Source organism: Podarcis bocagei (genome assembly GCF_964188305.1).
Source record: "Podarcis bocagei genome assembly, chromosome: 7".
NCBI classification, from domain to species: Eukaryota; Metazoa; Chordata; class Lepidosauria; order Squamata; family Lacertidae; genus Podarcis; species Podarcis bocagei.
Genome location: NC_138132.1, coordinates 50,864,836 through 50,891,795, shown reverse-complemented (window position 1 = coordinate 50,891,795; position 26,960 = coordinate 50,864,836). Strand labels below are relative to the sequence as shown.

General features: G+C 48.4%; 1 protein-coding gene across 3 annotated transcripts; it reads left to right on the top strand.

Moving 5' to 3' along the window:
* On the top strand, nt 1–26,960 carry SPIRE2 (spire type actin nucleation factor 2). 3 transcript variants are annotated; one of them, XM_081202140.1, is made up of 15 exons: nt 1–540; nt 10,192–10,229; nt 11,955–12,317; nt 15,133–15,216; nt 15,641–15,805; nt 16,402–16,488; nt 17,261–17,384; nt 18,651–18,823; nt 19,634–19,847; nt 20,119–20,261; nt 21,197–21,334; nt 21,463–21,530; nt 21,640–21,667; nt 22,040–22,155; nt 23,254–26,960. In XM_081202140.1, the coding sequence occupies exons 1-15, from the start codon at nt 189–191 to the stop codon at nt 23,456–23,458; spliced, it is 2,298 nt and encodes a 765-aa protein (XP_081058266.1). In that variant the 5' UTR covers nt 1–188; the 3' UTR covers nt 23,459–26,960. The 3 variants fall into 3 exon arrangements, with proteins under 3 accessions (XP_081058266.1, XP_081058265.1, XP_081058264.1); XM_081202139.1 differs by having other exon boundaries at nt 68–540; nt 19,634–19,808; XM_081202138.1 differs by having other exon boundaries at nt 68–540; nt 21,200–21,334.

Genomic DNA, 26,960 nt, shown 5'->3' with positions numbered 1-26,960 from the left:
GGCTGCGGCTGCGGGGCTCCCTCCTCGGCGGGCTGGGCTGGAGGGATGACAAAGCAGCCGTGGCGGCGGCCAGCCCAGCTCAGCCCTCCCCTTCCTTGTCCTCCTCCTCTTCCTCAGGCTGCCCAGCAGCGCCGCTGTTATGGCAACCAGCCCGCCTCGCCGGAGGAGCCGATGATGGAGCAGCGGCCATGGCCCGAGCGGCGGCAGGAGCAGCGGCAGCGGCGGGAACCGAGGGCGGCGGCGGCGGGAGCGGCGCGGGGGCCGCGGTGGCGGCGTCCGAGGAGCGGCCGTCGGGGGAGCCGGCGGAGCTGTCCCTGGAGGAGGTGCTGAAGTCGTACGAGCAGCCCATCAACGAGGAGCAGGCCTGGGCCGTGTGCTTCCAGTGCTGCCGCGGGCTGCTGCAGCCCGGCCCCGTCGAGGAAGGCGCGCCCGAGCAGGAGGCGCGCGGCTGGGGGCCCGCCGGGCGCATCCGCGACACCGCCGACATCCGCCTGCATCGGGACGGCGCCGTCTCCGCCTGCGGCGAGTACGGCGTGGCCGGTGAGTTGGGCACGAGCAGGGCGGCACCACGGAGCCAGGCCGAACGACCCACAAGGGCGGCGGCGGGGCTGGAGCGAGGGGAGCGCCCCCCCCCCACTCGGCCAAAGCAACCTTCTCGTCGGTTTTTGCTGGGCTGTCCGGGAAAAAGCTTCAGGGACGGAGGCGCTTTGGAGGGACTGCGGCTGAGCGCTCGGCCCCTCCCCCGTCTTCTCAGCCCGCAGGGATTAAGTTGGGGGGGGGGGAGCTTTTAGCTAAGAGCTAAGCGCACCGCGAGTGCTGGGGGGGGGCAAAGAGGGCTTCTGTGTCCCGCAGTACCGTAGCCACCCCCACTCACCTGCTGGTCCCTACCTGAGAGGCTAGTGGGCGGGTGTGTCCAGAGCTCTATACATAACGGGGAGGTGGGGGGACGATTCCTTGGCAAGGGAAGAGCCAACAATTGAACTGCCGGGCTAATACCCTCCTTTCCTTTCACCCTCATTTCCTTTTTTTAAAAAAAAGTCTGGAAGTATTCATTGGTGATTTGCTTTTGTGATTCCTGTTTTAGAATCTACTAATATAATAGTGAAGCCCTCCAAGTACATCTAAGCATGTATGTGTGTGTGGTTTCCCCCCCTTTCTGAGCCTGAGATGTGTTCCAGAAGTAAACAAAAAAGTGTTATGTGGGAAGTGAAATCTTGCTTCGGCAAGATAAGGGGCATGTAAAGACTCTCCATTAAAAAACAACAACCTGGACTTGTTGTTTCTGAAGGGCAAAAGGTTTTAACAATTTGGTTGGTTCTGAATATCTCAAGGGAAGAACTGGAGGTGAATTGTGGATGAGGCCAGCCTCTCCCCATGTGCTAACTTAAAGCTGTTATCTTGGAGCCTGAAAGCAGCCTGTTCTCAAGTAAGCAGAGGGAATCCTAAAGGCATCAATCTGTCAGATGTGATGGCATTTGAGGACGTCCTGTTTTGTAGGAGTTGGTCTCTGTGCATTTTGTGTTCCTGCTGATCCTTGCTTATAAACAGACAAAACTTAATTCTTTGGAAAGGAAATTGAGAAGCAGAGAAGAATTAATTCAGGTTAAGTAAGCTGAAGGGACTGTTTTCTACATGCTCTCACTTCTATGAATCAAAAGATTGTGTGTGGGGTCTCCACTTGAAGGTGAAAGGCACTTAAACTGCAGGAAAGTAGATACAGTACAATATCATCATGCTTTAAAACCAAACCAAACAAGCCTCCTAATGGAAGACCCGCCAGGTATGTTGCGATTGCCTTAAGCACTGCAAGGCTGTCCCAGGGCCAGTGCTAACATGAGGGAAGATGAAGCAACTACCGCAGGTGGCAAATGCTATGAAGTGGGTGGGGAGTGGGCAGAACTGTGTGTGCCCTACAGCCTGCTTAAACTAACTTGCTCCCTTGAGTGCAATTGTGGAAAAAGAAAGCTGTCAGTCTGGTTGACTTTTGTACGCGGGGGCGGGGAGGTGCAATCCTGGCCACCTCAGGCAGCAAAATGTCTTGGACCGCCCACACATTGCTGTAGAAGAACATTTTCCTTTCTAAAAGTTTTAACACTGTTTTATTTGGAAATTAAAGCTATACGTATTGTGATAACATGACAATATAGCAGCATATTAACAAATCCTTATCCAAATTAATTATATAATTTTATTATGTGTTACCCAACCTCTTTGCATGCTTTTCTTTTAAAACAAACCTCTTCCCTGCCCCGCCCCTCCCCCACTTGCCTGCTGTCACGCAAGTCCAAAGTCTAAGCTTCCCTGTGCACCTGCAAACTGGGTGGGGATCCTGGATTGTAGTAAACCCTGGATTATCTTTCATGTGTGAGCAAAGAGATCAAAGTATATCCCAAGGACACACTTCACATCCTTGGTATGTTTATGATGTGTGTAATTACAGCAACGGCCAACACAAATCTGCTGCAATTTGCGGAGTGTTCTCATGTGCTAGCATAAACACAAGCCATTCAGTGCTTGAGTCACGCTGCTTGCCTTCATCATTTAGTACTGGTACATCCATGCAAGGCAGGTGTAGATGTTTAAGAGCTATAGATTCTGCCTTGTTATCTGTCTCCAGGGTAGGGAAGTGTTTTGGCCCCAAGGGGTGAGCCAGGCCCTGTGTGGCCTCAGGGACATCAATGTTTGGGTGCTTAGCATCTCACAGTCACCAGCCACACGGCAGGTGATGAGAGAATTGTGTATTGAATCACTGCAAAGCTGCTCCCTTTGTGGCTTCTCTGAAATGCAGCAGAGGATACGTTCCCACCAGCGATGCACATAACTAATGCATGCACACATTCATTTATGCTCTTGCATGCATCTCAAGGCTTGGGGCAGGCAGGAAGAGCTGCAGAAGACATTTTACCTAGAAACCCACTGAAGGGTTTTGGGAATCAAATGTGAAAGCTACAATACGTATAAAACATCAAAAACGCCACAATATGAAAGCTATCGGCAGAACTAAAAGAGACAGGATGTGTGTGACATGAAAGCGGCATGAAAAGGAATTAAAAAGCCCAGGAGGAAAGGGGGGGCTTTGACTGGCAGCACTGAAATGACGTCAGTGAAGCCTGTGGAGAGCATTGCACAGTCAGGAGGCCACCAGCAAGAAGGCCCTTTCCCCTGCAGCCTGTTGACACACCTTAGATGATGGGGCAGCCAAAGGACAGCCTCTGCTGAAGGTCTTAGAGTGGGGTATCTAGTGTGCTGTCCTCCAAATGTTGTCGGACTTAAACTCTAAGCAGCCAGCATGACCAATGATCAGAGCTGATGGGAGCTGTAGTCCAACATCTGGAGGACCACAGGTTCCCAATTCCTGTCTTGGAGTATGGGCAGGTAGGTGTTGAGATGAGGTTTTAGACTACAACTCCCATCACCCTGTCCATTGTCTGCTGACTGAGGTTGATAACAGTTGCAGTCCAAAAATTCTGGAGGGCACCAGGTTAGCGATGGATGATGTTGGATTTACCAGTGAAATGAATGGAGGAAACTGACATGCATGTACCCTGGGTTCTCTTTCAGCTGCTTATCTCTCTCAATGGAAAAAAATGCACTTCTTGCCTAGTTCAAACAGGTTCTGGGCAGGTTGGCATATTGCCATGTTTCCTGTTGGAGGCAAATTGCTACTTGAATATGAAATTCAACAAAACCAAGGAGGTTCCATCTCCTCAAACAGCTACTGCTCTTTATCTCAGCCATGCCAGTAATTATTTATATTTTTGAAGAAAGTGTCCTGAAGTTAGGCTCCAGCTATCAGGCAGTGACTTGTTCCTTTGGGCATCCTGAGTTCTTACGTTGTTAACTTGGTGTTCTCAGCCCATAAGCAGAGGGTCTCTAATGAAGCTGAATGTTGGAAGATTCGAAACAGACAAAAGGAAGTGCCTCTTCACACAGCACATGGTTAAATAATGGAAATTGCTCCCACCAAGGGCAGCAATGGCCACCAACTTGGATGACTTTGAAAGAGAATTAGACAAATTCACAGATGTAAAGACTATCAATGCCTGTTAGTCACGATGGCTGTGTTCTGCTTGCACTATTGGTGGGTGCAGTATTGCTCTGGATACCAGTTGTTGGGAATCACAAGTTGTGAGGGTGCTGTTGCACTCAGGTCCTGCTTACAAGCTTCCCAGAGGCATCAGCCTGGCCACTGTGAGAACAGGATACTGGATTAGGTGGGCTATTGCCCTGATCCAGCAGGATCTTATTATGTTCTTATGTGTGTGCTACACACATATATATACTTACCACCCCCTCGGTTCCCTTTATGCATCGGATGAATCCTGTTGTCCACAAAAGCTCTTGACTTCACAGCTTTATTCTGTGCTCTGTCCCCCGAAGCCCCATTCCCCACTTAAGGTAGGTCTGTGGTGGATGGAAACAAGAGGCAGGATGAGCATGTCTGTCTGACACTCATGTGCTTTGTACGGAACTTGTGTCAAGAGGGAAGGGCCATGGCTCAGTGGAAGAACATCTGCTTTGCATGCCGAAGGCCCCAGGACCCATCCTCTCCTCACCATCTCTAGGTAGGGCTGGGAATGTCCTCTGCCTAAAACCCCGGAGAACCGGTCTGTGTAGATTATCCTGAGCTAGATGAACCAATGCCATGGTCTGATTCAGTATAAGGCAGCTTCCTAAGAGTAATTCACAAAGAATTGAGGCAGCAATATCATGACTTCCTCTGTGCATGTGTGTGTATACGTCCCTTTTGTGTGTGACTCTCCTGTTGTGCAGCTGAAGAAATAACAATGAGGATGTGCCTACATGCAAAGAATTGATATGTTATCAACTTCAAAGCCACTGTCCTGTTGTCTAACTTTGACAACCTTATTGTCCTAAGCTTCATATATCTGAATCAGTTTGGCTGCTGCAACTTTACCAATCCTCACCAACAGGCACCGAAATCCTTTCCATTGTGCTCATCCCCCAGAAAGCACTTCACAATCCCCCATGTTTTGACATCTCTCTGGTGTCTGCAAAGGCAGGTAGCAATTCTATTTCAAAATTCTAACTCTTTCCTGCTAATCCCAAGAGAACGAAATACAGGAAGGAATGCATGGGGAAGGTAATTGTTTTCTGTTTTGATGTTCTTTGTCATGTATGAAAACTCTGAAAGAATAAGAGATGCCTGGAGGGACAAAGCAGAGTGGAACCTTTTGCCTTTGTCCTTGCAGGGGCTGCAGCTGGTTGCGTTGGAGTCTTTGCAGGAGTAGCTATTGCTGATCTGCTTGTTCTGATAATATTTACTTAGAAGCATTGCAGAGAGTGCCTTAAAAACTGGTCTGCCCGGTTCTGGGCTATACATAGCCTAGCCTATGATTGTCAGCAGCTACTAAAGGGTCACTGACTTCTTGACCTTCAACCAACGATGCAAAGCGAAGGTGACTCTTTTGGTGCATTTAAATCATTCCAGCCCAAGAGCTCTCTCTCTCTGCCCACAGGCACCACTGATGTTTTAGTGGGGAGGAGGCCAAGAATTGCATCAGTTTAATGGTCCCTGAAGGAACACGGTGATGAACAGTAGCAGTATATAGCAAGGAATCTTTGCTGCAGTAGAGAGAAGCTCAGTTCCTAGCATGTTACTTTCCAGCATCCATGGTATCCTGAAAACCTTGCTTTATATAGCTAGGGGTGCTTCCAGAAGGACACTTCTTAAAAATCATATATGGGGAGTTCAGATCTGATTTCTACGTGTGTGTGAGTCGCACATTGTTTCCCACTATTTCCCATCCACATTAGAGCTTGATGGGATGTATCTGTGCTGAGCTGCTTTGCTCTTCCTCTCTGCCATGTCTCCCCTGCCCTCCTCTACCTTTTCTGTTCTGAACATAAGAAGAGCCTGCTGGATCAGATCAGGGGCCCATCTAGTCCAGCATCCTGTTCTCACAGTTGCCAACCTGATGCCTGCAGAAAACCTGCAAGCAGGATCTGAGCAGAAGAGCATCTTCCCCTCCTGTGGTTTCTAGCAACTGTTACTTGGAAGCATTTCTTCCTCCAGTTGTGGAAGCAGAGCATAACCATCCTGGCTAGTATCCTCTGATAACCACCCTCCTCCGTGAATTTGTCTAATACTATTTGAGAGCCATTCAAGCTGGTGGACAACATCGCTGCCTCCTGTGGGAGCAAGTGCCTTAGTTTTAACTATGCACAGCATGAATAAGTCCTGATTCTTTTGAACACACCTGCAGGTATTTTTGCATCTGTGTGCACTTCTGGGGGAAAAAACCCACTGGAAGTGTGCAAGACCAAATGTAACCTTCCTTTAGTTATCACGCTTAACAGTAGTTAAAATGCAGACTTGTGCTTTTGAGGAGGGTGCAACTTTTCCCATTATTTAAAAAATAATCTTAATGGTGAACCCTTGCACAAGAACAATGTTTAGCTATATCAGTCTGCAGTTTGATTTGGTGAAGGTGTGATGGGTAAGCAATATCAAATAATAATAATAATACCCAGTAGGCCTCTGTAACCATTAACAACACAACCACCTGTCTTCCTCAGCCTACCCCAAAAGAAAGCAGCAATTAAATACTGGAATGAAGAGTCTTGTGCAAGACCAGCACATAATTTTGCGAAATGTTTTTAAATCTTGATGTGTGGCACTTTCTGCTGCCATCCCCTGCATGTTCTGTGTGGAGATTCTGAGAGAGCAGTTCCTCTGAAATCCAGAGGCTTTCCTGTTGAAATCCAGGTGTGCTTTCAGTCTGTGGAACGTAGGTATGCCTGCAGATTGTGCTCACGTAAGGAGCAAATAGAAATAGGGGCATGGCATTAGAAAAAGGCTACTCAAAGTGGTGGTCCACAAAATAGTGCCAGTCCATAAGCTGCCAGTCTGTGAAAACCTCATCACGACTCAAGTTGGGTGAGATGCCCCAGGGACCAATATGGTGCTGGTTCCTGACACATTGGGGCGGGGGGGGGGGTAGGAATTGCTGGTCTGCCACATCAGATAGTTTGAGAAGCAAGACTAAACTCTGTTACAAATGCCTGGGTTGGTTCCCCACCCCTTATATTTTTTCCTTTGTCCATCAGAGAGTTCAGAGAGTTCTGTAAAGCTCTAAACCTTGCTTATATCGACTTCAACCTAATTTAAATATACTATTTACATGCTATCTCCTGCCCTTTTGAGACCAACAGAGAAACTGTAGTGACTGAATTTCCATGTTGGGGACATTTTAATGCCAAATGCAAAGAGAAATGTTTCCTGCTTAGCCTCTGCAGTTCCTCTTTCAGGGACTGGTTGATAATGGAACTGGAGTCAAGGGTGAATTGTGATACATGAGAGATACTAGGAACTGAGAGAAGGGCAAATCCGTTCACCAGCTGACTTTGTACCCCTTTTACAAGGATGCAAATCTGAGCTGCTGCTGCTGCTACTTTGTTTCTTTGTGTGTCTGGGTTTTTTTTTAAAAGTTCTTCTGTCACAGAATTGCTGTTTGGTGCTGCCTACGGAGATGTTTAGGAGATGCCTTAATTTCTCTGAAATGTCTCGGAGTTGCTGAGAATCTGCTGAGTCTGTTAGACTGCGCTTTGCTGATGCGGCTGCCCTAGCAAGTTATGCCTCTTTAACAGCTTTTGCTCCTGTTGTCCTGCTGATAAATGGAATACAGGACACTTGCTCCATTCATGTGGCTGTATGAAGACATGCTCAGCTTTCTTCCAATGCAAGGCAGCTAGTCTGGTGCAGCTCCAGATATTTTGGAGTACAATTCCCGTCAGCCCCAAGGAGGATGGGACCTGTGCAGTCCACATCTGGAGGGCAGCATGTTGCCTCCCCCCACCCATCCTAGAGGTAGGGCAACCTTCCCTAGGATATTTCAGGTGTTTCAGGCTACAGCTCCCACCTGCCCCAACCAGGACAGCCATTTCCTACTATAATACCTCTCAGCCGTGATGGGAGTTGTCCAAAATATTTAGAGGGCACCAGCTTGGGGAAGGTTGTAGTATTTGCAAAATTTTGGGAGCATTGATCGTTGGCTATGGAAGTACCTCTAAATAGAGATGGCTTATTTGAGCCTTCTTTCCCCAGCACCTCTTGGACAGAGCGATGATGGGAAGGCACTTAAACAGAAATAACAATAGGCTATATTGTTCTGATTTATATCCTCGGGCCTTTGCCCATAATATTCCTCAGAGCAGCTTACAATCATTTTCAGTATACAGTAAAAAAAACCTTTTTGTTGTTGTAAGAAGCGCTGCCCCCACTACCACCACCAGGACTACCCTTCCTCCACCACCTGCAAGCAAACAAACCCCAAACCAGTCTAAACAGCATTGGGCAGCCCTGCAGAACGCATCCTCGACCTCTGTGCTGTGCATGCTAAGAGAGAAGGAGAGCTTTATCCCTTCAGTGTCACTGGAGACAAGAGGCACTTGTGTGGGCCAGGTTGACCTTTCTGCAGGGCAGCCTATAAGTGGCTCATTGATTGGGGAAATGGCAGGAAATGGGGGGTCTGAGCTCCCTCGGGTCACAGGGGGCATGACAGCAAAGTGGCTCTGAAGCACTGCGGACAATTATGGAAAATGGAGCAGGGGGAGCCTGCCTTGACTGCTTTATCCCTGCCTGGGAATGAAAACCTGCTCCATTTAGTGCTCTTCTTCTCTCCCCCCCCCAAAAAAAATAAGGCTCTGCATTCATAAATGGCAGGTTCTCTGAGGACTATGGTCCCCAAGTGGGTGAATTTAATGGCCTGCCTTTTCAGGGCTAATTTCTGTCTTGCCAAAGATGCACTTGGAAAAACACTTTTTGCCCCAGAGAGCCTTTTATTTGCCTTTTTGACTGTTGGTGCGCCAGCTGCCACGTGTCTTTTTTCTGTTTTGTTTCTTTTCCAAACTCCCACCACTCGTGCATTTTTGCTTCTTCCCCTCCCACCTCTTGATATTTGGAGTTCACAGCCTGTCCCTTGCAGAAGAAGAGGAGGAGGCTGCTGCTGCTGCCGCTGCTCTTTTAATGTTCACAGGCAAACCCTGATTGTTCATGTTTCATGCATGCACTTGAGCCTGATCTACAGGTGCAGCAGACAGAGACTTTCAGCCATGCAGACTTACACCACCCCTTCTTTACCTGTGTGGCTCTCCATGATGATTCACTGCCAGCCAACCAGGACTGAAGAAGGCAGTACTTAAATGACACATTTGGGCTTGGAGAAGGAGTAGTGTGTGCTGGTGTATAAAACAGAAAATCATCATTGGTACAATGACAAGCCATAGTTCGCCTTCACCGTGGAGGGTAAAGCAATAATAAACAGGGGTTTGTAATTATTATAATACCTCAAGGTAGCTTACAAATAACATAGGAACAGCTAAAAACATAGCAGGGTGAGAGAGTCATTAAAAACATTTAAACACCAATAGAATAAAAACTATATATGAACATAAGATTCTAAAGGAACAGGAAAAGAAAGAATATTTTTTTTCCTGTCTGACCAATGAAAAGAGACTTGAGGGAAAACTGATGAGATCTCAAGTCCCCATAAAAATAGCTACTGGAAGTTAGTTTTTGTTTTAAAGAGTTTGGGGGGAGAGACAAGCATTACTGGGCAGTTGGCTTGGATAGGGTTTCCCAGTCTTAAATCAGCTTGCCTTGGGACAGAGAAACTGTGGCTGTGGGGAAAGGGGAATACTACTCGTTGCCCTCTGACCATAAGAGATGTGAGTGTTTTTTATGTCACTGTGGTTCAGTCTGGCCTGCATCAGGTAATGTGTTGCATGCATGCTGCTGAGTGGGCTTTCTGTGAGCACCCCAGTGCTGTAGCTGAGCCAGCCATTCATTTTCTTTGAGAGAGCTGTGGCTTTGGCACCACCTCCCTTAATGCATTGAAATATTAATCTCTTTCCCTTGGACTTGGTTCTTAAGCTGTCCTGTAGGCCTCTTTGGACAGTGTCTACAGCACCCTTTGAATTTCTGTCTGGTCTGTAGTAGCAGGGAATATGGGCTCCTGCTTTGATAAGGGAAGGAGGCTGGGTTGGAATCCTACAAAGGTGCCCAGGTGAATCTGGGTCCTTTGTGTCTGGCCTGGCTCTTGTGGTTGGGAGGAGTGTGTGTGTAAGTGGGGCATGTGAACAACAAGGTGGTATAACGACCCCAACTTGACAATATGGGATATGGTTCCAAAAGGCAGCAATCTTAATGGTGTCATTTTCCTCTTGCAGAGCTCCCATTGACTTTGACACCCTCTGCTGAAGCCCAGGTACGTTGTCGATTCCCTCCTAGGAAATAAGGGGTCACTGAAACATGCCCCCGAAAGCCAGCATTATTGGATCATTCTGGTGACCTGCTAAAATGCTTTTATCTCAGCATGTGGGTGAAGTCATTCTGCCTTCAGCCAGTTGAAAGACAGCATAGATTTTAAGAGATCAGTGCAGAGAACCTCAGTCTGCTAAGAACATAAGAGCTCTGGAGCTGGATCAGGCGAAAGACCCCACCTTCTGGTATTATGAGAGAGGGAGAGATATGCCTTCTGCAGGCCATTTATTTTCTTCATGCCTTTCCAACTTTATGTGAATGAAAGCGCTTTAAAGTGGTGCAAGCAGAACCCTTCTGATTCCGAGTGATTTCTGTGTGTCCTCCTCCTGAGAAGACCTCTGGGGGAGGCTCTTTCCTCTCCCTTCCTCCCCCCCCTTCCCAAACTCAAAGCAGCTGCAGCTCCACCATCAGCCCATCTCTCCTGGGTGCCTGTCGCCTTGGTAGCTAAGCCCAAGCAATGAATAATTCACAAATGCTGAAGCATAACTATATTTAATGAGCTGTCCCAGGCCAAATGAAGTCCCTCCTTGATCCCATTAGAAATGGCCAAAATGGTAGCTGGGAGACTGGGGTAGTTTGGCTTCAGATGGCCCGGGAACCAAAAGCAGCCAGCAAGGGAGACCCTTCGGCAGGTGCCATGCACCTGCTGCATCTGGTTTGGAGATCTTACAAGGGTGGAGTTTAGGCCCTTTTTATCACTTTGCATACCCTGAACATGTGTATCTCCCTCTCCCTCTTTCCCCATGTCCTCCTCTTGGCCTCCACAGCTCAGCTGAACTTGACATGACAGTATCTTTGTTTTTCTTCTATCAATGTACACCTCTTCCCTTTATGGCTGCCCACCCCCCACTCAAGTTTCCCACAGGGGAAGGAAGCCAGCTAACAGTGCAGCTTCTGTTTCTGCTCGGAGACTCTTGGCTCTCCACATCAACCCGGTTCCCTGCGGGGGGCTCATGTTCCCCTTGACTTCTAGATAATGGAGCCCTGGTGTTCATGGTGCAGAGAGCAAGGAAAACAGGAGGGGGGACAGAATGCACACCTTTGTTTGGGAAATAAAATGAATTGTTTTAAAAAATCATTTCAGTAAATCTCCAATACAGTGGTACCTCAGGTTACATATGCTTTAGGTTACAGATGCTTCAGGTTACAGACTCCCCTAACCCAGAAATAGTACCTTGGGTTAAGAACTTTGCTTCAGGATGAGAACAGAAATTGTGCTCCAGCAGTGCAGCGGCAGCGGGAGGCCCCATTAGCTAAAATGGTGCTTCAGGTTAAGAACAGACCTCCGGAACGAATTAAGTTCCTAACCTGAGGTACCACTGTAATACCAACAGTAACAACAAGAACAGTATACAACACAATACCTGCAACTAAGTGTTGCAGTATATCCTCCCTCTCAAAAGGAGTGCTCCTGTTCAGAGTTCCAGCCAGATACTGCCTCTGAGAAGGGCATCCCACTCCCTACCCCAGACATGGCACTCGGGGTGCACTGCCCCCCGCCCCCCCTTGTGACTCCACTGGCTACATGTAGCCACATCTTCTGTTGATTTGTCTAATCCGCTATGAAAGCCATTCAGGTTGGTGGCCATCACTTAACCTTGTATCCTAATGATACAGTCTCACCTAAACAACCTTTTTGCCTTAACCACCTGTGTCCGTTTGCTTGCAGATGGTGCAGTCTCTCGGCTTTGCGATCTACCGAGCGCTGGACTGGGGTTTGGATGAGAATGAGGAACGAGAGCTCAGCCCTGAACTGGAGCGGCTTATTGACTTGATGGCCAACAGCGATTCAGAGGACAGTGGCTGTGCCACGGCAGACGAAGGCTATGGCGGGCAGGAGGAGGAAGAGGAGGCTGTGGCGGAGGGCACCCTGAGGGCCGTGTGCACCTTCAGCCAAGCCATGCGGCTATGTGCTATGCGCCTCACACAGCCCCAGGAAGCTGAGGCCCACTACCAGGCTGTTTGCAGAGCCCTCTTCCTGGAGACGGTTGAACTGAAGGCTTTTCTGGCCAAGATTCGCGATGCCAAGGAGGTGAGCATTGCAGTGGGCTGTGTTGCCCTTGCCACATGGGCATTGATGGGAGGGCATGCATGCCAGCATCAGTGCTGCTTGGCTCCAAGAAGGAGCATGCGTGCCCTTGTGACATGTTGTCTGCTTGCTAGGTGTGTCAGAGATTTCTGTTGGAAACGGGAATGGAAACGGCTGCTGTTCTCTTGTTCATCCCATGCCTGGAATGGAAATCAATCTATGGCATAGAGTCTATATTCACTACCGGCACTTCCAGTCCACAAATGATGTATAGTCGATTACTCTCCCCCACCCCAATTTACATTGCATTTCCTTTGCACTGAGATGAATAGGCTGGAATAATGAGACTACTATAGAGCTTATATATTTTATGTAATCAATTGCATAATTTACATGATCCTGCTACCACCGACAGTGAAACCCATGATGCAGTTTTCTGTAGAAAACAAACTGCAGCAGAAAGGAAGCAGTGCTGCTTGTGACGAATGTAGGGTGGGACGTAGCCCTCTTGCATCCCTACTATTCACATGGCAGCTTGGAGAGTTACACAGTGACATGTCTCTGCCTGCAAGGAACTAACAGTTTTAAAAATGCAGTAGGGAAAACAGAGAAAGGGAGAGTCAAGGGAGGAAAGGAAGATTTGGGGCAAACGGCAAACTACAAGCCTTTAGCTTGATTGGAGTTCAGGACATGCTCCGTACATGACAGCATTTCAGCTTTGTTGGAAGATGCACTCCATGGATTACAGCATCACTGCTTTTTGCCTGAAGCTGCAACACGGATAAGCTTCCTACACAGCAGCTAGAGGAAGGATAAGGATGTTCCAGACCCTGCACCCACCTGTATCTGCAGAGCAGTGACCTTGTTGCTCTGGGAAGGGGAGGCATCAATTGTCTGTAGAGCTGCGACTGTTGTTAAAGAGGCTGTTTTCTGCCTCATTGAGCTTATGAGGCTGCACCTTCTGCCTGTCAGCCTGATGATGGCACCTTGGTGTGTGTGCAGGCTGCCTAAGTTGTGAGGGGTAAGCTGGGAAGAGGGGGCATTCTGGTGGCAGTTGCAGAACAGGGTAGATAGGGATGATGATCCTGTGGGTGTCGGAGAAGGGAAGCTGTGATCTAGGCTGGAGCACAAAGGAGGTGGCTGAGTAGTTAACGGTACCTGGACTGGGGAAGACGGACTCAGTGGGGACTGACTTCACTACATCCTTTTGCATTGGTGATGCATGTTGCAATTCCTAGTTGCTGGCAAGGGGCAGTTTTCTTAAAATGTCTGGGGTTCCCTGGCTTTTGTTTTGTTGGGCTTTTTTAGTTTTTTAAAGCAATAGTATCCTGCATAAGTCCTTGGAATTTGATAGTTAACAATCTCAGGCTGTGATCACACCATACATTTAAAGCACATCCCCACTTTCAACAACCCTCTGCCCAAATAATCCTGGAAACAGTAGTTTATCTCTCAGAGAACTATAATTCCCAGCACCCTTAACAAACTACAACTCCCAGGATTCTTTGGTTGGGTAGGGGAACTGTGCTTTAAATGTATGCTGTGTACACAGCCTTAGTCACTAAGCTTGCTGATTAATGAACAGTGACATTTCCCACCTTGCGCAGACTTTTCAAGAATTCCAGGGGAGGGAGGGGAGATGGAGAGAGTAGGCAGTGGGCCACATCCTGATGCACAACTTGTCCTTCCTTCTCTACCCAGTTCCTGGTCTCTCACTTGCAGCCCATCCCAGTTGTGTAAACACAGATCCTTCCATGAGAATTAGGCACCTTCCCTACTTCCTTCAGCTGTTTCCTTGTATAGACTCTAGCTGGGCTGTTGTAAAAAGCCAGCAGCAACAGCACCTCCTTCTGGCCAATATCTCTGATTAGCAGCAACCTCTAGCCTACTGAGCTGCCCTCGTAGAATCTCAGGGAAGCTTTTCTTCTGGGAATGGGCAGAGCAGCAATTTGCATTCCTCTCATTCCAAAGGTTCTAAATGACACACCTGCAAAGAGACATCACCTGTCTCCTGGGAGGAATAAAGGAGGGCAGGTAGGCAATGCTTTCACCTGGCTCTTCCAGCACAAAATAATAAGTGACATCCTTCTGGGCTTGTCTCATGGGCGGAAACCTATTAACGCTAATTAACTCGTTGCTAATTAATAACTCTACAGCCAAACAGTTCAGAAGGGATCACGAGCTACTCTAGGAGATGATTTCATGGAGACCCAGAATTCCTCCTGGCACATTTTTGTCTCTCTGGAGGGGTGAAGTTTGGCCATACCTGCCCTTCCTGGGGATGAAATGTAACGGAGCTCTTCACAGCCACTGTCCTTAAGTCAGGGATGGAGAACATGTGTGTCTGCCAGCTGCTGTTAGATGCCTAACTCCCATCAGCCCAGTGGGAGTTATTATTAATATGTTAGAGGACTTAGTGGTTAATAAGATAAATGCCTTGTTTACCACGGCCTCTGCCTGTTCCATCTGTCTGCAGTAGAAATATGATGTGGGTTTCTCTAGCGGGAGCTGACAAAAATACATTGCAGATTTGTTAAGTGGAAATAACTATTTGTACGATCGCATCCCAGTAAAGCAGCTTGGTGGCTGTAGGGCGCCAAAAATATGGCCCTGTGGCAATTAGTGTCTTTTTGGGTGGTGGATCTCAGTAGATTTCACATCCTGACAGAATCTAGAAAAACTAACAAGTCCCTCTGGGCTGTTGGTCAAAGGGCCTGTATTCTACTGCTACTCTCATTGGTGACACTCTCTGAGGAGATGGCTGAGTGGCCTGTGCAGAAGGAAAAGCTAGCCTGTTTTTGTTTCTTGTGGTGTGCAGATGCTGACGAAGCTGAAGGATGAGGATGAGAAGCTGACGGACCGATCAGCTGCAGATCTAGACAACCTGAGGAACACAGACTGGGTACAGAGTGAAGGGGGGGTGGGTGGGATGGGGGAGTGTCACCTGGATAAATGGCTGGTGTCTCTGGGCTAGCCCCAGTGGGCTAACCATGGCAAGAGCTTCAAAGCTGGCCAGTCAACTTCAGTTTCTTGGACTAATCTTGGGGCTGCCAGGAGAGGCGCCCTGCATGCTGGTCCTGCTAGGCGTGGCATCAATTGCTACTCTAGCTTCACCTGCTCCAAATTGGGGGAGATTGCAAGGAGGGAATGTATGGGCCGTGTGTGCGTGCGCGCACGCGCTGGGGGGCTGTGGGGCACAATGGCCTTAGGTTCCCCAAGGTGGACCCAAAGATGGTTTACAGAGGCTCTTTCTGGAGGAGGATGGGGCACAAGGTTTATGCCAAGCCATTTCTCATCAGCAACTGATATTTCTCTGCCTGCTGCAGGCTCGGCTGTGGGTCCAGCTAATGAGGGAGCTCCGCAATGGAGTCAAACTCAAAAAAGTCCAGGAGAAGCAGTTCAACCCCTTGCCCACTGAGTACCAGCTGACGCCCTTTGAGATGCTGATGCAGGACATCCGGGCCCGCAACTATAAGCTCCGCAAGGTCATGGTGAGTGAGGTGGGTGGATAGGTGTCCCTGGCTATTTTGATCACTGCAACAATAGGGCCCCTTTTTCTTTTCCTTTTTGTCTCTACCCCTGCCTACACCTCCCAAAGCCTGGTCCCGCTGGACTGTGTAAAGTGACAGGGAAATGCCCTGAAAAGAGTGGGATAACACTTGCTTTGACATCAGTGCCATCTAACCTCCCCACAAACAAATCAGAATGAATGCTAAATAAACAGGTTGTTCGGAAGCGCCTTCCCAGTGTGTGGCTCCTGGGAGTCAGCAGGTAACTGGCTCTGCCCCCTGAGCCACCTGTTTTGGTTCCTCCTGATGGACCCACTAACAGGGGGGATTCCCACAAGCCTCAAGTCTGCCCATGCTTGGGCCATAGACCAAGTCCATCCATCATGCTCGGAAATATTTCCAGAGACCCTCTCGGGAGGGAGCTAAAACTGGTAGGATCACACATGTAGTGGCTCACACTTTCAAAGCTTCTTAAGGCATTCACCAAAGGCAAAACTGGGGACTGGACAGGTGCTGGGAAAGAGGGACACTTGGATAGCATCCAGCTGCTAATTCTTCCTCTTTGGGGCATCTACCAGGTGGACGGTGACATTCCTCCCAAGGTGAAGAAGGATGCGCATGAGCTTATCCTTGACTTCATAAGATCTCGGCCACCCCTGAGACAGGTAGGTGGAAAAGGTTATCATTAGGAAGAGGAAGTTTTGGGTTGGCCCTGTAGCCTGGCAGGGGTTTGCTTTTGGATCCAGGGAACCAAACATTATGAACTTAAGAGGCTACTGATTCCCTAGCCAAGCAGATTGGCAGGGGACTCTCCCGGTTATTTACCTGCTGTTTTGCAATCTCCATCTAATTTGTGGGTGGCTCAACTATTGGGAAACCCTTTGAGAACCTCATGCCAATAAGGAGTGTGGTCAAGGTGGGCATGGCCACCTAAGGTGTATCTACACAGTGTCTGCAAGAGAGGAATGGGCATCTTAAGCCACACTCTGGGTCCCTCCAGTGTTTTCTTCTTAGGGGGACTGTGCTGTGCAGGGAAAGAGGATCCTCCTGTGAAACTATTTACTTTTTTCTTGCCACTGCTGTGTGACTGCCACTGGCAAAATCACGAGGTGTCTCAGGTTGGGCAGGCAAATGAATGCCTGTGGGGATGGGCAGACCTTGCCCACTGCCCAACAGTTTGCCACCTCTGTCTCAACTGGCTGTGCCAGGGCTTGATCCTGGGGCTCTTCTGTAAGCTTAGAGCATGTGCCCTGCAACTTGACCGATGGGGGTTATACTTGGACCTGTGGAACTTTTTGTGCACTTGCTGTATCTTGGTCACCCTGTCACCTTAGTTTTGTGGGATCAACGTGCCTTAGGGATCCTTAATGAGGAAAGTGGCAATTAACTATATAGCCCTTCTGAAAATGAAAAACTGTCCTCCCGACCTGGCTGCAGGCTTCGGAACGGAGGCTGCGCCCCATTCCTCAGAAACAGAGGACGCTCCATGAGAAAATCCTGGAGGAGATCAAGCAGGAAAGGAAGCTCCGACCTGTGGCATCCCGGCACCAGAATCAGAAAGGTAAGCCTGCGATGATGAGAAAGGCTAAGGGGAATCCTTAATGCTGTTGGGATACTGCCAGGGAGACAAAGGCCATCATGATTCCACGTCACCTCCGGACGATCCATCGATCTCCCGTAAATACAGTATCATTCAATTAGTGACACGAGCCTCAGAAATAACATGCCACATTCCAAGGCTGGTGCACGCTCTTTCAGCAGAGTTCACACAACGAAAGATGCACTCAGGAGAGCATTATTTACAGCTTTATTCAGCGTTGGTCAGAACAAAGGAAAAAACATGACTGCCTGCTTTGATGTCCAGGCGCAGAGAGAGGAAACAAAAGCTATATACAAAAACAGAAACATCCTGTGAACAGGAAATACGCAGGCTGTGACACAACAACCTGCTCCCTTCTTAAGGTGGAACGGAAATATCCTAACAAATGCTAGTGTGCAACATGTTCATCAGTAAGTACATGGGGCCATTCGGGCCATATTTGTATAAGGTATTTGTATGCCACTATCATTCACATTTCGATGCTGGGTCCAGAAATTATGTGGGAAATGGGAGGGGCAAAAGTTGGGACCTAAGTTATTGGGTTCAGTGGGAAACTCTGAACTCAAAGTGCAAATCTCAGAGATGTCAAGGTGATCAAAAAACCTGGAAAAACTGAAGAGATTCCGTTTTGTGGAACCAGCTGTTACTGTGACTGGTGGAAGATGGCTTTGAAGCTGTCTGAATGTCTTGGATCAGCCAAAACATACGGAGGGCACCAGGTTAGGGAAGTAGAGTTAGTTACACAAAACACTCTCCAATGAGAGAAGAAATGTCAGTCATGTGCCCAGTGTATTCCAAGGATTGTACTCAGTGCTAGTCCTGCTCAGAGTAATGAACATGACTAAGTAATTTCAATAGGTTTTCTAGTATTTGGTTAAATAGGATTTGGTTAAATACAACCCAAATGTATTTTTTTAAATAAAAAGGAGAAGCAATGTCAAAATATTCAATATGTCCACCAATTTATAGATAGAAAGGGGCTGTATCCAATGTTTGTCCTACTCAGAGTAGACCCATTGAAAGTAATGGACATTTTAAAGATGTTTCATCACTTGCTGTTTTCCACCCTGGGCTTCTTTGGGAGGAGAGGTGGGATATAAATAAATTGGGCACATTAATTTCAGTGGGTCTTATTTGAATATGATTTAGGTGGCCACAACTCTAAAAGTTATTGTGCTCCTACTGGGCCCTCATGGTGCTGCCATCCTTGTTCTTCTCCTCTTCCAGGGTTTGGCTCCCTCCCCTGCATCCTGAATGCCTGCTCCAGCAATGTGACCTCAACTTCCTGCATCAACCTCTCAGATGTCTCCAACGCCAATGCCCTGCCCCAGCGCCAGAGGCCGAGGGTCTTGCTGAAGGCTCCCACGCTGGCAGAGATGGAGGAGATGTTGACCTCGGAGGTGAGGACCAAGCTTTTTGCCTCTCTTGACACCTTCAGGAAGAAGAGTTCTTTAGCCTGCAGGAACTGGTGCTGTGCTTCAGTGGAGACACTTTGGTACCCTATTGCTCCTTGGTCCCACCCACCATGTTGCCTTGTACTGCACATGGCGCCCAGAGGTGTCTGGAAATGGTGGGGATGCACTTTGTGGTGGTGCCTGTGGAATCAGCCTTCAACTGCATTGCCTGATGTTACCAGTTGGCGCTAGGGATGGAGGATAAATTAGATTTTGTTGGCATTTTAATGAGAAGTTACCCAATGCACACTTCCTGAACCGAAATAATTACCCTTTTAAATTTGTGCTGCATATATGAAGGGGAAGTGAGCATTACAATACATAACATACAAAAATGCATTATGTTAGAGAAAATTGCTTGCAAAAGTGTACATATTAGTCAAAATGGCATACGAAAGTAAAGTCACACTAAAATGCTGATTTTTCAAGAGGATTAACAATATATATAATTTTAAAACCACAAACTGCTGCATAAATGTGGAAAAATTAGAAAACTGAAATGGGCAGATTCACCCATCTCTGCCAGTCTCTGGAATTACAAACTTAGAAGTGTTGTTGTTCTCATGTCCTGCTTGTGGGCTTCTCATTTGATTGGGTACTGTAAGAGCAGATACTGGAGTAGATGCCATGCCCGCACCCCAGCCTGACCCAACTGCTGCAGAGATTTCCTGATGTTCTTGGGCTCAAAAGCCATTCCCTCAAGTGTAACCTCTTGCATCGATGAATACACCTATTCCTGCTCCCTTTTCTCTACAGGAGGAAGACTCTCCAAGCTCTGAGGCTGTACAGGAACCAGGTCCACTGATGCCCCTGAAGCGTGACCGCTCTTTCTCGGAGCAAGACTTGGCCCAGTTTCAGAGTGAAAGCAGTGGTGGCCAGCCTGACTCAGAGTATTTGGGACCCAGCGGGTCTGAACCGAGACCCCGCTCAGGTACCGAGAGCCCTGCATGGACCAGCATGGAAAATACGGGCAAGTGCACTCCCCACCCCCCTGCTTTCCAACTCCACCCAAGCCTTTCTTCCTAACTCTCCACACACTGACACTCTGGTTCTAAGTTGGTTAAATGCATGGTGTGTTTGCAGCCTAAGGGACCCAGCAGCTCTGCACTAAAATAGCATGAGTCCTGCACTGACCAGTGTGGAGGAAATGGGCAAGTCTGTCTCTCCCTGTCTCTCAACATGCACATATACCAAGATGGCACTGACTCTGGTCTTGTTGGCATTCTCTCTTCGTCCTCCAGGTTCGGTTCCAGCCAGCTACCAGCAGGCTCCCTGTGGTGCCAGTCCTTTCCCCCCCAAGCATGGCGTCCTCAGCTCTGTGGACGAGAAGTCAGAGGCTGGTTCCAGTACTGCCTCAGATGTCAACTTGAAATATTTGTGGCTGGTAAGTATCCAGTATGAATCAAACTCTCATGGAGTGTGGTGTTCCTGTGCATTGGGTGAACTCCCAGCCTGTGAGGATAGGCAGGGAAGGAGCATCCGTTCCCTGTCCCAGTCTTAGTCTGGCATGCCCCATAACATGCAGTAAGCTGAGATGTTGTCACAACCTGGAAGAAAACTTGCATAGAATGAATGGCATGGGTGGAAGGGAGGGAGAACTGCTAGGTATCTGTAAGGTTTGGAGCATGGGCCCAGAGACTCAGATTTGCCTAAAATACACTTATGCTAATTTATAAGTATAGATACAGATTTACAAGTTAAATATGTCACAAAAGGCAAACCAGGCAATATCTCTGCTCCAGATCGCTCCAAATAAGTTCTTCCTTTTCCTCCCACCCCAGACAGTCCCAAATTGGTTCCTCTTAAAGTCATCTGCCTTTAATTAATTTCCTTACGGACACTGCTCCAGATAGTCCCCTTCATTTAGTTCATTCATTAGCCCCAAAACATGGAGAGATAAAGTCATATTAAATTAATGTATTCCTCCAATTAATATTACATCACCAAAATGTGCTTGTGGCACTCAGGAAAAAGGTTTGGGGCCTGAGCCCCTTTCCTCCACAGCCTTATCAACACCCCAGTGGGTGGTCTGAATACACACTATGGGGCATGGAAAGATCTGTCTGTTTCAGTTTCCTCAGGTTCCCATTTTTTCAGTCTGCTGGAAACAATTTAAAGAACAGCGTAACATACTGGGCTCTTCCACTGAAGTGATAGGTGCAGATCCGAGTTTTGCTCTCCTATTAAAAAGGAGCTAGCAGGGGAAGAAAGACTTGGGAGAGTTGCTGCTGGTCAGAGTGAACAATACTGGGCTAGTTGGACCAACAGCCTGGTGGTCAAAGGTGGCTCCTATGTCCTTCTGTTCTCTCCTCTCTCCAGCAGGAGTTCAGCCACCCTGTGGAGAGCCTGGCACTCACTGTGGAGGAGATGATCAATGTGCGGCGGGTGTTGGTGAAAGCAGAGATGGAGAAGTTCTTGCAGAGCAAGGAGCTGTACAGCAGCCTGAAGAAAGGGAAGGTGAGAGTTGGAGGATGCGGGATGGGGTGTCTGGGTGTGTGTGCTGCTGAGCAGGGGCCTCTTGCGTTGAGCAATAGTCCACTTGGAAGCTCAAGTGTCTCCTTTTCCCCTCCCCTCTCACCACTCAGATCTGCTGCTGCTGCAAAACCAAGTTTGCTCTGTTTTCCTGGCCCCCAACTTGCCTGTTCTGCAAGAGGTGAGCAAGCTCTGTTTGTGTGGTCTAGGCCCGGGAGTGTTGTTGGTTGATGGCTGCTGAAGGGGCTCCTTCTTTTGATCTGATGTTGGTTTCCCCTTTTTGGTTTTAGGTCTGTCTGCAGCTCCTGTAGTCTAAAGGTAAGAGACTCTTGGCTCTGCCCATGACATGAATATGCCCCTTGGTGCAAGAGCAAAAGGTGAGCCCACTTGTGGCTCAGAAGATGGTTTTCTCCCATCTTCTGAAGATCTACACCAGATAAGGGCCATCCAGGTGTCATTGGACTCCAACTCCCATCAGCCCCAGCCAGTATTGTCCATGGCTAAGAACGATGGGAGCTGTAGATTGAAAACAGGTCCCCTATCCCTGACCTACAATAAACATCTCCTTCCCAATACAGTGGGATACAGTGCAGGCCCTTGCTGTGGTGATGACTCCCTGTCATGACAGTGATGTCCAGTGCTCCTGCTCTTCACCTTTGCTGAGAACCTTTCTTTCTTATGTCCTCCTAGATCAAGATGCCTTCAAAGAAGCTTGCCCATATCCCGGTCTATGCCCTGGGCTTTGAGACCCTTCCAGGCTCATTGGGTACAAGGGCACCTCCATTCCGGAGGAGGGAGGCTTTCCAGTAAGTAGGACCCCCGCGCACTCTCTGCATCTGCCTCCCCCACCCCCATTCGTTCATGATGGCACTGTGCTCTGTATGATTCCTGGTAGAGTTAAGGGCCTTAAATAGAACAGTGCAACGTTTTTCCTACCCCTGTTCCTCTGTCATCCAGGATTGGAGACAACAGGCCTTACATCGTTGCAAATGCTTAGGGAGAGAAATTTGCCATTGCAAATTTTATGTGGTCTTAGCCAGGTCCAAGAAGGATATGAGGTGGCAAAGTTTTTCCCAGGGCACTTGTGTGCTCACAATTCTATGAATACACCACAAAAGACTGGATTAGTTTTCTTTTAAATAAGTTCTACTATTTATGGGGGTAAGCTTGTTTGCAGAGGTCTTACTTGAGCTACAGGGGGCTGAGAGTTCATACAGCTGAGCAGCAGAGCTCTGTGTAGAGTGGAGCTGGTACCATCACTCTGTCTTCTTGAAATCATGCAGACATTTGAAAGCTGAGGAGGCTGGGGTTGTTTGCAAGATGGGATTCAGGTGGCTTTAGAAATGAGTTACTACTACTACTATTAATGAACTAAATAGTTGCACTAGTGGGAGCCAGCACAGAGAGTCCCACTAGGGCAACTGGGCATTCCTTCCATTCTCCTCCCCCACAAAGTAGCTATGGGGAGTTGAAAGTACCACCAGAATAGTGCATGATGGGAGGAGAGCAGAGTTCATTCTACCATGAAATTGGAAATGCTTACGCCAATGGAACTATTGCCTTAGCACAAATCCACCTAATAATAATAGTCATCAATATTATCATCATCACTCACCTTTCCTCCAGGGAGTTCAAATTGGGGCACTACATGTGTCTCCCCCTCCCATTTTATCCTCACAAACAACCCTGTGAAGTAGACTAGGCTGAGAGGTAGGCTAGGCAGTGCACTTCATGCCTGAGTGGGGATTTGAACCCTTATCCTGCTGCCAGCCCAGTGTTCTAGCTGCTACGTCATCGTCGTCATCCTAGCTGAGCCAGGGGGATGTCAGTAACCAGGCTTAGTTGTCTTTCTTGGGGCGTTTGTGACGGATCCCCCTCTGCCCCTACCCCACTTGCCTTTCCAGCTCCTTGCAGGGCACGCGCTGGCGCAGCGTGGAGGAGGAATTCCCGTACATCTATGCGCATGGCTCTGTGCTCAAGGATGTTTGCAGCGACTGTTCCGGGTTCGTCACGGATGTCGTCAGCTCCAGCCGCAAGAGCATGGACATCCTGAACACCACCCCGTGCAGGAGCCGCAAGACCCAGTCCCTTTACATCCCTTCCAGTTAAATGACCCACCTCTGCTGCTGGTCTCCTCCACAACCCCCCTGCCCTCTGCACCCAACCTTCATTCTTTGATCCTCTGTATTTCCCAGCCCCCAGCAAGGAGGATGCAGGTGCTCTCTGGCCAAGGAAGCTTCAGCTGGCTTTGTCTGGACTTGTTGCCTCCTGGCTTCCTTGCTTCTCTGTCCAGCCCATCTCCTCCTTTCCCTCCATCCCAGCCTCCCGTGAACATCCCCTGCCTGGCCTGCGTGCGTGTGTACATATATACATAACCTTATAGAGACACTATATTTATATCTGTCGATCAGCTGCTGTGGTCCATGGGCTACGTTTGGGCTGGGAATGCTCCTGCTTGGCAAACGAGGACTCTGCTGAAGTCTTCCTAACCACCCACCTTTTTTGGATTGTAAGAAAGATGGATTTGGGGCAGGATAATTCCAGAGAGTTTGGAAGCCTGGCCATCTCAGTTGCTGCAAATGCAACCTAGAAATCCCAGATGCAGCCACCCCAGAGGTTGACCTTGTTCCCTTGAGGGCTCTGCCCTTTCAGTCATACTAGTAAGAGAAGCTCTCTCTGAGATGTCTTACTTGTGCAGCTTCTAGTCTTATGGGAAGCAGGCCCATTGTGCCATGACCTGTCTGCTGCTTTCCAATATCTTCCTCCAAGCTGTTTCTCCCCCCGCCCTTCTTGGTGATGTCTTGATTATCTGCTCCCTCCCAGCACCAAGCAGCAGGAGGTGCTTTTTAAAATGTGTTCAGACTATCATTTTCTGTTTTCTAATCCCTGGTTTTTTGGGGCTCCTTGGGTTTAGGAGGCAAGGGGTAATTTTTGTAATCATTTAGACAAAGGCTGAACATTTCCCACACAGTGGGTTTTGTGTGGCTGTCAGAACTACAGTTGGGGGGTTGCATGGCTGCTAGGGATGAGCCAGGCACCAACAAGACTATCAGCTGTGTGTGGCAGGATCCTGATGGCAACGTCTCCTTGTGCAGAACAGGACTCTGGCTCTCCAAAGGCTGATAAGATGAGCAGTCTATTTCCACTTGTCCCATTCCCCCACTCCATTCAGGATTGCCTTGAAAATAGAAAACAGAGGTGCACAAAGGAGCTCTCCCTGTGAGGACAGAATGAAAGCCCGATCCAGCCCATACCAGGCCTGGGCTAGGGTCTCGCTTCTGCCCTTAAGAGAATTTGGAGAGAGGAGATTGGGATATGCAGGGCTGCCCCAGAGTCTTTCAACCACCTTCCCTGTCAAGCCTGCTGCTGTGGTGGCCAGCACATGTAAATTGGCTGTGCCATGGCATCCTGAGCTCATCTTCCCTTGATAGCTAATTTCCAAACCCTGGAAGCACCCTAAAAACAGAGGCTGTAAATACAAAATCCACAGCCCTAATATGCCAAATTAGCACATCAGCACTATACATTTAAAGCACTATGATACTACTTTAAATAATCTTGGCTTCCCCCAGTGGCATAGCGTGGGTTGTCAGCACCCGGGGCAAGGCAAGTAATTTGCACCCCCTAACCCGTGGTAGCCAGGTAGGGGCAGAGAGCTGCAAGTGCGAGCGCCCCCCGATGTTGCACCCGGTGCGGCCGGCCCCCCCTGCACCCCCCACGCTACGCCACTGGCTTCCCCCAAGGAATCCTGGGGCATGTAGTTTGTTAAGTGTACTTAAGAGTTCTGAAGAGACTCCCATTCCCCTCACAGAGCCACAATTCCCAGCATTGTTTAACAATCCTTTGCAGGGGATTCTGGGAACTGTAGCTGGGGGGTGGGATACAGGTCATCTTATACCGCTCAGCACCCTTGAGAAACTACACTTCCCAGGGTCCTTTAGGAGAAGCCATAATTGTTTAAAGCAGTATGATACTGTTTCATATGTATAGTGCAGATGGGGCCTGAGACTATTGAGTGTGACTAGCGGAATGGGGAGTAGATCAATTTATCTTTGACAGATAGATAGAAAAGGGTCTTGCTTCTCCTACCCTTTTGTCTTTTCCCTGGATCAGTTTTATTCAACCTGGATGGCAGCACTTCTGCTGTCTCTGGTCTGCTTATTTCTGCCAGGGATGATGACAGATCTGCCTTTGAATGTTCAAGTGTGAGACCAGGCTGGGATAAGCTAAGTTCCTCGCTAGCAATGGCAGCCCAGTCTTCTTCCACCAGTGAACCATTCAGTCTTCCGAGCAACAAAGACAGCCAATACCCTGTGGCTCCCTAAGGATGCAATTTATTATGGTATAAGCCAAAGGTAGACAACATGGTGTCCTCTGGGAGTGGTGGACCACAACTCCCATCAGCCCTATCCAGCATGGCTAATGGACAGAAATGATAAGAACTGTAGTCTACCACATATGAAAGGCACCCCAACATACGCTTTCATGGACTAGTGGACCACTGCATCTGACATAGTGGATTTCTAGTCCCCAAAAGCTGATGCCATAATGAATGAAGTCTTTAAAGTGCCACAGGACACTATTTTTTTATTTTTTGGTTATATTTAGCCTTGTAGCTCTGGGCTTTATTCTGTGGCATGAGCCATGGGTTGCAAGGTGCCAGCCTGGTGTTACCCATTTGTCCTGTTGAGGAAGTGGGCTTCAGCACGGCCACTTGGGTTTGGCAAGACCCTCCATGGCTCCATTCCTGCATGTTGCCTACCCACAGTGGCTCCACTGCTCCGGATCTTAACTGGCCACTTAAGACACCCTTGGACCACTTATGTGGCTCAGAACTAGCACCATCTCCTGCCAAGCCTGCACACAGTCTCAAAAGCTGCACACTCTCTCTCTCTCTCTCCCCCCCCCTCCTCATCCTGCCCCAGGGAACGTAACTGCTTCCTAAAGTGCCACTAGTTTTGTGTATAGCACCATAGAGCTCCACATTTTGTATCTTGCCAATACTTGCAAACGCCAAATATACAGTTCATGCAGTCGGTGCTTTATAGTGGAACAGACCGTGTACCTGCACAGCTGGATGTGCAAATACCTACTTGTACAACCAGTCAGTTATGGGGTGAGGATTAAGTGCTTGTCAATTTGCACATGATGCAAGTGGAAAAAGAAAAGACTGAGTTACACAGGGGACTGAGAGAGGACATTGTAGAAACAAATCAGGTGGAGTGTTATGAGGGTCAAAGAGGAAGCCAGGTGTTTGCAGTGAGTGCTCAAGCCTGTTTTTCCTCGGTGCTGAGAAAGGAAGGTAATCCAGCTATAGGAACAGTTAGTGCTTTTCACTGCCACTGCTACTTCTATTGCTGTTTGTGCCAATCTGCTTGCTTGGAGTCTTGCCTTGGCTGCATCGTGCTGGCTGCTGCCTCTGGAGTTCAACATGCCTTATCACCCTGCTCACCTTCTTTGCAATAATTCATTGCACTCTGTGTCAAAAGGGGTGTGTGTGCTCCCTCCTTTTTCTTGTATGTTCTGCCTGCACTTACTCTCCCCCTCAACCAATGTTTTATACGCAGCCTGTATTGTAAAGAGTTGTAAATAAAATGTAAAGTGATACTGA